Here is a 12,238-nt window from a genome sequence, read left to right as displayed (position 1 = left end):
TCCTGACAGCATCACCACAGTATAATTCCTCAAAATGTTTACTTATATTTCAGTGTTCAGTGTAACTGATCAGCACATTGGAAACCAGCAGGTAGGTCTACCAGCTCTGGTGTATTAATTTTTGCTCATCATAGTGACTAACTGGCATGCCAGTTTGTTTTTGTTGTGCTAACCTCAGCATTTGCCTACTGTGTTTCATATGACAGGCCCATCCCATAATTTATCAGACTCTGATCCTGCGTCTGCTCGTCCCTGTGTCCACAGTTATCTGTTTGTTCAAAAAGGTGTTATTTAATTGTTTTATACCATCACACTATTATTCATATAAGCAGGAGATTTTAATACAAAGTTTGCTGATGTATCAGTAATTATAATTCAATAAAAACAATAAACATTATATACCTTTAAATGAAGGCTTCTCCCTCCAACACTACTAACAAAGTGCACTCAGCTGGCAGTTTTTTAGGCTGCATTCAAACTGTTTAGGAGGGCTGTTGATTAACCTTTAGAGTCATTTTGCAGGCGGAGCTGTTACTAAGAGCTGCACCATTTATATCAGTCAGTATACATTGTCAAAGCTGATCCCACACATGCTTTGGACAACATGTAAACTGTATTTTCTTCAACCATAACATACACTGCTCAAAAAATTAAAGGAACACTTAAATCAGAATGCTGACACATACTGTATGTAAAGCTGGATGAGGAGCATTTTGCCACCTTGTACACTCTCTGTATTGCCGATGTGCATGCAGTCTTGTGAGTCCATCTAGTTCTAGAACAAGATGAACTTTGTTTATCATCACACTTGCACAAACAGGGCCTACAGATGCATTAAATGGAAGGATGTTGGAGTGAGGGGGCTGCCCATGGACAGGCACCCTGAGCACTTGGGTGTTCAGTTCCTTGCTCAAGGCGAACTCCAGCTACCAGTTCACACTCCATATTTGGTCCGGACACTAACTTGAACCAGTAACCCTCTGGCTCCCAATCCAGGTCCCTATAGATTGAGCTACTGCCACTCCAGTACCTGTACCTGACACTATTAGGGTGACAGTAGCTCGGTCTGTAGGGACTTAGCTTCAGAACTGGGTCTGCAGAGGTGCCTCTGAGCAGGGCACTAAACCTCTAAAGTGCTACAGGGGTGCCGCACTATGACCAAAGAGAATACTAGGCTCTGCTCTGCTCCACTATACTCTTCTTCACTCTACTCTACTCTACTCTCTCAAAAATTAAATTGATTTATTGACCACAAAACAGTTGTCTTTGTAATATTCCCACCATAAGGCATACATCTGAGGAAATATGATGCAACCTTAAAAACAGTATAATGGTCACTACCGAAACACTGGGTGTTTTGTAAAAAATAAAGTATATTGAGTTATCAACTAAAGTATTATGATGCTAATTGGTTACATTTATGTTCTGTTTCATCAATTATTAACTCTGAAATCAATCTGATCAGCGTTATGCATTTTACAAAGAAAGACTGCATTTAGATTTTGAAGAATTCTATAATTTGAACTTCGAAATTTGTTAAAATATTAATTTTTATAGATTTAATCGTGAAAACCTTCAGTCAAAATTTGTAAAAATTTAAATCTTTAAACAAGGGAAGGAACAAGCATAACAGATTGATATATATTTTTTTTGTATAATATAATACTATATGTTTCGGTAGTGACAAATTTTGGAAGAGGAAAAACATTCCAAAACAGTCTGAAAATACGATCTAAAAATTTACAGTAATTTTACTAGATATGTGACTTTTACATATGTTACAATATAGGTACAAAGTTTTGGAAATAAAACATACAAAATTTCAAAATATTTCCAGCCCAACTCTGTGTGCAAAGTTGGGCTGGAAATATTTCAAAATATTTCCAGCCCAACTTTGCACACATTCAGTAGAATGCCCCATATACAGAAGGTACATTTCAACTGCTAATGTGCCTGAGAATTGTGTGGATTGACATATGAACAACAAAACTTGTTAAAGAAAAATTATTTGGTAAAATAAATAATAAAACAGCAATAGGGCTTCAATAAATAATATATAAAGCAACTATTTTGTATACTGCTGGACAGTTTAATCTTCAAACTGCACCATATTTTAGATGTGGCTATCCAATAGATGATAGTATGAAACTGAAATATTCCAGTACAAATTTATAAGTACCTGAAAATCATACTAAAGTACAGTACTATTCTCTTTAAGCATGATAATGTGTTGTGAGAGCCGGCAGCGACACCCAGTGGACGGAGTCGTAACAGCAATTCACCTGTATTAGAAACTTTAAATGAAACTTGAAAACTGTTAAAACCGAACAAAACGAGGAAAGTTGAACAACTGCTTGGTCCGAAATTGTAAGAGACGTTTTTATCTTTATTTTAGGCTTTTGTGTCAGACACATAACAACGTGAATCAGCTCTTAGTTTGACAGTGACGCTTCTGCTGTGTGTACTTCTCTTCTTCTTCTCGTGTCGACGTAAACCGACTGAATCAGGAAGTCCGGGGATTTCTCGAATCATAAAAAAAAGTTGAATGGACAGTAGATGCGCCACCTTTAACGACAAATAATGACGAGCCACGTTTGTTAACGCTTACAGTTTATTTATCCTTGTAGTTTGTTTAATTATCACTGTCGTGTTAAGTTATTTTAGTCGTCATTTGCTACCCGGAACACCTGGATTTACACTTTGCGGGTAGGAGGGATGGATGTTCCTCACCTCACTGAAGATGAAATGGCAGAGATTAAAAAAGACGTGAGTATGATATTTAAGGCAAATCTTGTCTCCGAGTGAATACTAACTCTGATCAGGTGAGGTCTGAAGGAACTGTAGTCAGATTTATGGCTCTGCCGACACTTTATGTGTACCTTGTTTGGCGTTAAAGGCCTGTTAAAGGAGGAAATACCCCACCACACCTTCTCTGTGCCCACATCAACACTCAGTCCTCTGGGGGATTGGACAACACAATGTTGAATGCATTTTATTCTGTGAATACAGACAGAGTTTGCTCAGTGTGGCTTATCAAAAGCACTTCCAGAAGCTTAAACAGGGATAGACAGCTATAAACCATTGAGAGCTGAACCTGACCAGATTAGAGAAGTGATTTCAGACCACTTGCGACAGACTTTTGTGGATGTTACCCACAGCAGTTGTTGTTTGAGTCAAATCCAGCAGATTCTCGGCCTCCCATAACCCTGTGCAATCACTTACCCCTCCTGTTTAGCTCACTTTGTTCCCATTTTGCTTCTCCTAACTGGCTGCTCTGGGTTTCCAGGTGCTGACCAGACTGCGGCACTACCTCTGCGACAAGATTCGAGCCGAACGCCACCTGGACTTCCTGCGCTCTCGGAGGATCCTGACACGAGATGACGCTGAGGAAATCAGCTGCAGGACCACACAGACCAAGAGGACAGCCATGTTGTTGGACATACTGGCTGAGAACCCCCGGGGCCTGGATTCCTTGATTGAGTCCATAAGGGAGTTGCGCTCACAGAACTTCATCATCACCAAGATCACAGATGAGGTGCAAAAGACCAAAAACGAGAAGATCGAGGCTCTCAGAGGTCAATAATCCAAGTCACACTGAGATCTGTTGTGTATTTCAAATCTAGTACATGTTCTTGATGCTTTAATTCACCTCACTTTTCCCCTCCTCTTCTGTCGCTCCACAGCAGGGGCTTCCAGTTCCTCCTGTGACACCAGCCTCTCCACCCTGACCACAACCTGCGACTTCCCCTCAACGTTTTCAAACAACTCCACCCTGCTCTTCCACCCAGACGGAGAGCGAAGCCCTTCCACTTCAGACGTAATGGGCTCGCTCAATTTGCCATCGCTACAGAAAGGCGGAGACTTGGCATCTGTGGCTGGCGCTAGCATCGGCGTAGCTTCCTCCACAACCTCCTCCAGCCTCCCGAGGCCCGGAGACCCGGGAGCGCCTCCGCTGCCTGAGGAGGTTATAGTCGAATCCCCCTCCAACATAGATGCTGCGGCGCCAGGGTGCACCAGCAGCGGAGGAGACCCAAACTTCCAGCCCTTGCGGTCACGCTCTCTCACTCCAACATCACACAGGAGCATCTTTTAGTTACACATCTCAATAATAAGACACTTGTCATGCAGTTCAAGGGACAAACTAGCTGAATCCTCAGCCACTCAACTCATATACAGACTCTCAGTGTTGTCTTACAGTCTCTTTGGTGTTGCACCTGCCTTTGATTAGGCAGAAACTGCTGTACGTGGGATATACTACTGCTATACCAATCAGCTTTTTAAGAAAGAAAATGGAGACAATTTATCACTGGGCTGGAGTATTGTTTTAACATGCTTTATACGGGTGCCAATTTTTAACTTAGCTTGAATATGAGGTCAAAATAATACCACAGTTTTAAGAATACACCCATGTTTTTCCACAATACTCCCATTTTTTATTTAACTAAATAAGCCCCATTGCTCAAATGTTAAAAGCAGCTGTACAACATGTTTGCCTGAATAAAGTACTGTTCGCAAAATTATGATTCAAATCTGAAACTACCCACAAAAAATAAGTGGCGCACATCCTGATTCGCACCCAAAAAACTACTGAGCTCAGAAAATCTGACTCACCTACTTGTAACCTTTTCTGCTCCTCCTCTCGTACCAAAGGTGCCATTTCCTGTTGAAGTGTTCAGTGTGAGAACACGGCAGCTACAGTTTAGGTGCAGTGAGAAGGTTTAATACACTGGAATGACTACCTGAGCATTATGTGTGTAACGAGCCAGTCTGACCTCATGAGACGCTGCCTTCGACCAGAGTGGTGTTGGTGATTTCTAGTTCATTCTGTTTGGATTCAGCATTAAGTTAACAACAAGTTGCTTTACATTTTCGTCACTACAGAAGTCTTGAATCGCAAAGCATTTTGTGAAATAAAAAACTATGTCCCACTTTTACTTTTTCACTGGTCATGTACAATAATCTGTTGCATACTAAAGGTTTTCTATATGAACTCATGTTTCCTCTCGTTATTGGTGACTGTGTGGTGGTTCAGAAAAACAGTGATTTTGAGTTTATTGCTGATTTAATCTGAAATAGCAAGGACGTATCATTAAGGTAAATCCTGCCACCTTTGGCCTATTATGTCTGAGACTCTTGGTTGTTCCTGCAACTCAAAACCAATTCACTGCAGTAGTGTCAGCATGTGCAGAGATTCTGTAACTGTTTTGGAAAAACTGGAAAAGCTTAACATGACACAGAGGAATGACAGTCATTGTGGTGACGGCTGGTGTGGTGACTGCACTGTCTGAAGTGCATAGACAGCAGAGAAGCAGGAGTGTAAGGAGAGTCGCTCTGTGGCTCGCTGTTGCACAACAGGTAACTCATTTAATATTATTGTATATATATGTCGTGTTTTTACTCAGAATTTTTTGCCTTTTCTCTCTGTATTAAATAAATATTCCAGCAAGAGGTTGTGAAGATATTATATCAGTACACTACAATGATGAATACAATGTAAGCACATTTAACTTTCATTCAATTCTGTTCAATGTAGTGATTTACTTTAAAGATTTTAAATGTACTGATAGTATAACAAGGTAACGTCAAAAGTAGTTGCAGTCTGCATTTGCTGTCTGTTACATGTTTGCTGTTGCAGGCAGGCTAAGGCTACAATAGGCTACAATAAGCTGTAGTTGAGCTAAAAAAAAAAAAGCTAAATATTGGTTAAAACACTCTTTCTAAGAATATTCAAGCTTACATTTGTGCTGAAGACGGTGTTTCTAAAGAGAGCTCAGAGAATGACAGCAGTGAGCCCATGCAGGAGAACCAGTTTGATAAACATCACAATGACTGGAATGGTTGAACCCTTACCTTATCAACACATTTATGACCTATACGTAGGAAAACATCGCCAGAACTTTCATACATTAGTTGAATTCTGCTCTGTACTTGAGCGTAATGGAGGATTCTGAGCTGCTGTGTACCTCGAGGTCGGAGGAGAGGAGGCTGAACGGCCACTGCAGATGGAGCGCTCACACTCGGACCCTGGACTCGAAGATGGTGGAGGACTTCAGGCGGAGGCTCAAGTACTTCTTCATGAACCCCTGTGAGAAATACAGAGCCAGGGGGCGTAAACCATGGAAACTGATGCTACAGATATTAAAAATTGCAATCATCACAGTCCAGGTAGAGAATTCTTTGTGTTTTTGTCATCAGGCATGAATGTGCACAGCGTAGATATCTTTAAATGTTTTCCCCCTCTACTGTTCAGTTGGTCTCTTTCGGCCTGAGCAACGAAATGATGGTCACCTTTAAAGATGAAAATCTGATGACGTTCAGACATCTGTTTCTAAAAGGATACAGGGATCACCACATGGGAAGCTACGCACTCTACAGAAAGGCTGATGTGTATGATCACATCCACTACATTATCAACAGGGTACTGACACTTTTAGATCCAAGACAAGTTTACAGTTATATCACGTAATGTATGAAAAACAAGTTTCACTCTTCTTTGTGCATTTTTTTAACAGTACATCAATCTCCAAAACCTGACAGTGGCTAATCTTGCATACGAGAGTGTTGATGGCAAGTACGCTCCTCTGTCTGTCTGCCAAGAGTTTTACAGAAACAGCAGCATCGATCCTGGAAACGAGACCTTTGACATTGATCCACATATTGATAAAGGTAAAAAAAACACCAAACTGCTTTATAAATACATTTTAAAAATCATTAAATCATCAGATGGAGTAGCTGTGGAACATGTGCGTTTATGTCTAACAGCTACCATGAGTGGTATCCATAGTGTTTGAAGTATTTATTTATGGAAGCTGAGTCACAGCACGAATGGAACAAATAATCACAATGTGGATTTCCTTGTGACATAAAAAGAGGAAGCAGTGTATCATAAACACTGAGTTATTCTTCTGCTGAACTGCTGTCTGAGTGTATTACCTGTGTTTCCTCCTCACAGATTGCATTTCCATTTATCCTGTGCAGTCGTTTGACCACAGTGGCTCAGCCACACATGTGAACTTCTCTTTAGATTTCAAAAGGTAATAACTACACTGGGAACACTGGCATCACGCCAGGCGATGATGAGAGTGCTGCCTGCTAATATGTGTTTGTGTGTCCAGGCTGCTATCAGTGAACATCTACCTTACTCTGAAAACAATCAATCTGCAGACTGTGCGGCACCACGAGCTGCCAGACTGTTATGACTTCCATATCATGGTTGGTGACATTGTCTCAAATGTGCCACACACATGTCTCATTGCTTTCCTTTAACCTGCCACTCATTCATTTTTTGTTTTTAAACAGATCATGTTTGACAACCGTGCACACAGCGGGAAGATAAAGGTTGATGTGAAGAATGATGTAAGAATTTATGAATGCAGAGACTGGAATGTGGAGGGCACTTGTAAGTTTTACCAGTTTCATCTCAGCCATTCATGTGTTAAAACCAAATACTCATACTGGTTATTGCTTCAACAACCAGCAGGGGGCACAGTGGCACTACTCTGCAACCCCTGACATGCATGTAGAAGGAGCAGCAGCAACGAAATCTGTTAATGCATCAACTAATTTTAAATCTGTGGCTCTGGTTTCTAGCTGGTAAGAACGACTACCTGCTCCTGTCATTTGACTCTGTGGTCATCCTCGCCTGCTTCACCTCCCTCATCCTCTGCACACGATCTGTCATCAACGGCATCCAACTCCAGTTTGTAAGTTACGTGGAGGAACGAGTAAATCATTACCGTCATTCACCGCCGATGAGTGTACATCAGGCACATTTATTTACCACAGTTAAACCATGAGGTCATTCAGTCAGTAATAAATGACTGATTTAATCAGCACAAGACATGACATGCAAACCAGCATCTGATGTTGGACCCAGGGGCAGCATATGACACTGTGGGCCCCTGGGAACAGGTATGCCAAGGGCCCCACCACCTCCCCTACATAGGAGTAGAACACACAGGCTTTTTTGGGGGATGGTTTTGTATCTCTTTGAGATTATTTTGTGTTTTACTGAGGTAAGTTTGAGTCTCTTTGAGGTAATTTGATGTCTTTTTTTGTCAGTTTGTGTCTCTTCCTGGTTATTTATGTTATTTTGAGTGACATTTTGCAATTGAAGTCCATAGGGGCCCTGTCACTTTGGCCCCTGAGCCTGTGCCCAGTAGGCCTATCCAGTAATCCATTCATGACAGGACTGAAGCTATATGATTCTGAGGTCATGTCCTCTGTAGTTTTCTAGGAATTTGTGGGACTTACACACGGCGGGTATTTTATAAAAAAGAAAAATCCCAGTGGTTTTAGGGTAGGAAGAGGGTAGTGTTTAGTTATCCCCAGTTACTCAAGAGAATCAGTGTAAATTCTTTAAGGGTACAATCACCAGTAGTGGAAATTTTGGACAGTGGAACAACCAAAGTACAGTGTGTCTGGTGTTGTTGGTAGATTTTAAGATTATTTTAAAGGCTTTTTTGCTGTTATTCGATGACATAGGACAGGATGAGTGTGAAGAGGGAAGAGAGGGGGGTGACATGCAGCAGGGGGCCAAAGGTTGGAACTGAGCCAATGGCTGCTGTGGCAAGGACATGGCCTTTGTACACGGGGCACCTGCTCTACCTGGTGAGCTACTGGATGCCCCTGTTGGTAGATGTTAAGCTCCAAGTGGCGCCAACAATAATACCACTTGGAAACGCTTTAAACCAACAATAAATAAATAAATTATAAATAACTGATTCAGTTTTCCCTGCCTCAATTTTTAATCCTGTAAGTATTCAGACATTTATGTTGAGAGAACAAAAAATATAACTTAAAAATATTCAACCAATTTTAGCCTCTTTTTTTCTGACTATTATTGGTTCAGGGCCGTAACCAGTATTTTATTCTGATAGGATTATGAGAGCCCCTTTCCATCAAATAAAAACTATAAAACCTCTTATAAACATGTGGAAATTGTGCAGTCTAACCACCATGTGTAACTGTGAATCCTGGTTTGTTGTGTATTTGTTTTACAACATCTGAATTTTCTCTCACACAGGAGTTCAACATATTCTTTCATGCCTACTTCAATAAAATTGTGTCCTGGTCAGACCGCATGGAGTTTGTGAATGGCTGGTACATCCTCATCATTGTGAGCGACACACTGACCATCGCTGGGTCAGTACTCAAAATTGGAATACAAACAAAGGTTTGTTTTTCATTGAGCTTTACTTGCTATATTTTTAATTAAATATTCACTGTAGATATGTTGGACTGAGGGTAAAGGGAATGGGTAAAGAGTACAGACCCTTAACTTGTACTTATTTGATGGCTAGTTTATCTATTTGTGTTTTCTTTTCTCTTGCAGTACCTGACAAACTACGATGTCTGCAGTATCTTGCTGGGTACGGCCACAATGCTCGTCTGGGTCGGCGTGATTCGTTACCTTGGTTTCTTCAAGAAATACAACGTACGAACTTCCATGTTTTTTTGTTTTTGCATAATGCATCAGCCAAGAAGAGAAACTGAAAACCTGTATTTCTTTCTAGATATTAATCTTAACCCTGAGGGCGGCATTCCCAAATGTGATCCGATTCTGCTGCTGTGCTGCCATGATCTACCTCGGGTACTGTTTCTGTGGCTGGATCGTCCTTGGGCCTTACCATGACAAAGTACAACAATTAATTATCATAATCAATCTATTTCAAGTGTCACTGTGGCCTGATGAATCCCCCTACACATCAGGGAGCTCCACTCCAGTGACACTGAAATATTATAAACACTTTTTTCCAGTTTCGAACACTCGCCAAGGTGACAGAGTGCCTCTTCTCTCTCATCAATGGGGACGACATGTACGCCACCTTCCTGATGATGAGACACGGCGGCTACATGGTGTGGCTTTTCAGCAGACTTTACCTCTACTCCTTCATCTCCCTCTTCATCTACATGGTGCTCAGCCTCTTCATCGCACTCATCACTGACACCTATGAGACCATTAAGGTCAGTCTGAGTCACCTGCGTTCACAGCATTCACATAGTGAGAAATATCCTGTGACCTTGCTGTAGACAGTATGTCATAGGTTTTTGATCTTTGCATTTTGGTGCCCTAACACCTAACACGACGATTCTTTTCCAGCATCATCAGCAAGACAAGGTGCCAGTGTCTCAGCTTCAGGCCTTCATAGCAGAGTGCAGGGACCAGCCTGAGTCTGGAAGATACCAGACTGATGAAGAGCCAACTGTCTGCTGCCTCTCTCCATGCTGCTGCTTTGGATGAAGTGAGAAGATGGAGGTTTTCACCTCTGTCGAGTGCAGACAAAGACTTGGCGTATCATGAGACTGAATATGGCTGTAAAGAGTGGAGCATTTGATCATACTGATGCATGTGAATGCCAGAATATCTTGTTTTTTCTTTTTCTTTTTTAACGTGAATCACTGAACACTAGACTCAGAGGACCAGTCAGTTATATAGTCACCAGTTTAATAACCTGAGAGCTGTAAATTCAATATGAATACGCATTTACAACCAAACCCTCCTTAGTTCAGTGATGCATTCAAGAGTGGTTTTCAATTCCGCTTTTCTTCAGTGATTACCTGAAGAGGAATTTCCTCCTGACTGCACAGTAACAACATAATTGTAGGGTTTTCACAAGCACTTGAATACTTAAAGGTCCAGTGTGAAGGATTTAGGGGCATCGTTTGGCAGAGCAGGTACATAATATTCATAACTATGTTTTCATCCATGTATAATCACATGAAACTAAGAATCACCGTGTTTTTGTTACCTAAGAAGGAGCTGTTTATATCTACATACGGAGCAGGTTGTAGCCCAGGATGGAGAACCCAAACACTGGTTCTAGAAAGGACCACAGGCGTTTTCGCATGGGCCACAGTAGTTCTTCTACACCAGAGGTAGGCAACCTGCAGCGCCAGAGCCACATGTGGCTTTTAAACTCCTCTCCACATGAAAAATAATGACTTTTTTTTAGCATTTACATTTTTATTTATCATTGTTGTGGGCCTAAATCAATTCATATATTGTAAAAAAAAAAAATATGTAGCTTATACACTGAGTAGAAAAACATTTCTATTCAAACATTTTTTTTAACATTTCGTCAATTAAAATATGTATCATACATATATGGCCTGGCACCTTGTCCTCTAAACTTTGCCAAACCTTAACCATGGTGGCTCATCTTGAACTTCCCCAGCTAGGCTAGCATTGGATGCCAAATCAGAACAAGTAAAAGCCTAAGAGGAAAATACAGAATTGAACAGTGTGTGGACAGCTTTGTTTGCGTTCACCGCCAGCGCTGCAGTGTTAAAGTACCAAATAATCATAAATAGTCCACTGCAGAGGAACCATCTTGTAGTAAAACACATTTCTGAATGCTCATTTAGAGCTGTGTCAGTATCGATAGGCTACTTTAGACTTAACAGGCTGTGTTACCAAAAGGCTCAAATATGTTCTGCAGCCCGAAGCAGATTTTTTAAAAAATGTTTTTAGTCAAAAATGGCTCTATTGATAGTTAAGCTTGCTGACCCCTGTCCTACATGGCACATGGGAGAAGTTTCAGGACTGCAACCTCACTAGATGCCACCAAATCCTTCACCCTAGACCTTTCATTAGAAATTAAAAAGTGAAAGTAGATTTATTGATTTTAAAATCTCTACTTGCCCTGAATGTGCAATATGTAATATGAAAAAGCTACTTAATTAAAGTTCATGGTAAGTGGTTGCTTTTCATCCTTTGCAGTATCTTGTACTGTTCATATTTTGTCTGCATATTTCATGTATGTAACTACCCAGCCAACATTTGTGTGTGGGGCCGATGTCGGTAGTAAACAGGCTGAAAAATGGGCCCTATATAGGATCGTTCATGGGTTACCTATTGCCCGCATGTGTGGATTTACCCAAGTGGGGCCCCAGATAAGAGGCCCATTTTGGGCCCATGATGAAGTCAGCCATCACCCTCCTTTTCACTGCCTCGCTGTTAGTTAATGCTACTTCTAGTTTCAGGGTCTCAGGCATGTTATGTCCACTCACGTTCTCATCTCTTAGCCTGATGAAACCATCCTGATCGCGCGAGCTCATATTCTATTTTGCTCCATGCATTTTGCAAATTGGGTCTGGCATCTCTCACCTCTCACAGATTCCCAATTCTCCTCATCATCTTCCCTTTCTCCCAGTATATGGGACTACTGTATATATCAGTGGATATGGATGATTATCAGAATATGAGCCCCTAACTGAGCTTGGTTAAACTAACTGA

At 41.1% G+C, this 12,238-nt stretch overlaps 2 protein-coding genes across 5 annotated transcripts; both read left to right on the top strand.

Annotated features, from left to right (window-relative positions):
* Window positions 1-2,479: 2,479 nt before the first annotated feature.
* bcl10 (BCL10 immune signaling adaptor) lies at window positions 2,480-4,977 on the top strand. Of its 2 annotated transcripts, none has more exons than XM_049598563.1 (3): window positions 2,480-2,766; window positions 3,287-3,575; window positions 3,687-4,977. In XM_049598563.1, exons 1-3 carry the CDS (start codon window positions 2,716-2,718, stop codon window positions 4,091-4,093), a joined length of 747 nt encoding a protein of 248 aa, XP_049454520.1. In that variant the 5' UTR covers window positions 2,480-2,715; the 3' UTR covers window positions 4,094-4,977. The 2 variants fall into 2 exon arrangements, with proteins under 2 accessions (XP_049454520.1, XP_049454518.1); XM_049598561.1 differs by having other exon boundaries at window positions 2,483-2,766; window positions 3,684-4,975.
* Window positions 4,978-5,018: 41 nt separating this feature from the next.
* On the top strand, window positions 5,019-11,110 carry mcoln3a (mucolipin TRP cation channel 3a). 3 transcript variants are annotated; one of them, XM_049598517.1, is made up of 13 exons: window positions 5,019-5,355; window positions 5,881-6,165; window positions 6,251-6,418; window positions 6,513-6,666; window positions 6,953-7,034; window positions 7,116-7,212; window positions 7,300-7,399; window positions 7,591-7,703; window positions 9,026-9,175; window positions 9,335-9,436; window positions 9,516-9,638; window positions 9,760-9,966; window positions 10,103-11,110. In XM_049598517.1, the coding sequence occupies exons 2-13, from the start codon at window positions 5,938-5,940 to the stop codon at window positions 10,241-10,243; spliced, it is 1,665 nt and encodes a 554-aa protein (XP_049454474.1). In that variant the 5' UTR covers window positions 5,019-5,355; window positions 5,881-5,937; the 3' UTR covers window positions 10,244-11,110. The 3 variants fall into 3 exon arrangements, with proteins under 3 accessions (XP_049454474.1, XP_049454476.1, XP_049454477.1); XM_049598519.1 differs by lacking the exon at window positions 5,019-5,355 and adding an exon at window positions 5,430-5,493; XM_049598520.1 differs by lacking the exon at window positions 5,019-5,355 and having other exon boundaries at window positions 6,010-6,165; window positions 6,336-6,418.
* The last annotated feature ends 1,128 nt before the right edge of the window (window positions 11,111-12,238 follow it).

Source organism: Epinephelus fuscoguttatus, linkage group LG15, assembly GCF_011397635.1.
Source record: "Epinephelus fuscoguttatus linkage group LG15, E.fuscoguttatus.final_Chr_v1".
In the NCBI taxonomy this organism is placed as follows: domain Eukaryota; kingdom Metazoa; phylum Chordata; class Actinopteri; order Perciformes; family Serranidae; genus Epinephelus; species Epinephelus fuscoguttatus.
This window is presented reverse-complemented; position numbering and strand designations above follow the sequence as displayed.

What these genes read in the sequence shown, in the direction of transcription:
- bcl10 (XM_049598561.1), top strand. Translation starts at nt 2,716, where the DNA reads ATGGATGTTCCTCACCTCACTGAAGATGAAATGGCAGAGATTAAAAAA. An exon ending in TGGCAGAGATTAAAAAAGAC is followed by an intron (nt 2,767 to 3,286) that starts GTGAGTATGATA and finishes CTGGGTTTCCAG; the next exon opens with GTGCTGACCAGACTGCGGCA. An exon ending in GAAGATCGAGGCTCTCAGAG is followed by an intron (nt 3,576 to 3,683) that starts GTCAATAATCCA and finishes GTCGCTCCACAG; the next exon opens with CAGGGGCTTCCAGTTCCTCC.
- mcoln3a (XM_049598517.1), top strand. Translation starts at nt 5,938, where the DNA reads ATGGAGGATTCTGAGCTGCTGTGTACCTCGAGGTCGGAGGAGAGGAGG. An exon ending in TTGCAATCATCACAGTCCAG is followed by an intron (nt 6,166 to 6,250) that starts GTAGAGAATTCT and finishes TCTACTGTTCAG; the next exon opens with TTGGTCTCTTTCGGCCTGAG. An exon ending in GTTATGACTTCCATATCATG is followed by an intron (nt 7,213 to 7,299) that starts GTTGGTGACATT and finishes GTTTTTAAACAG; the next exon opens with ATCATGTTTGACAACCGTGC.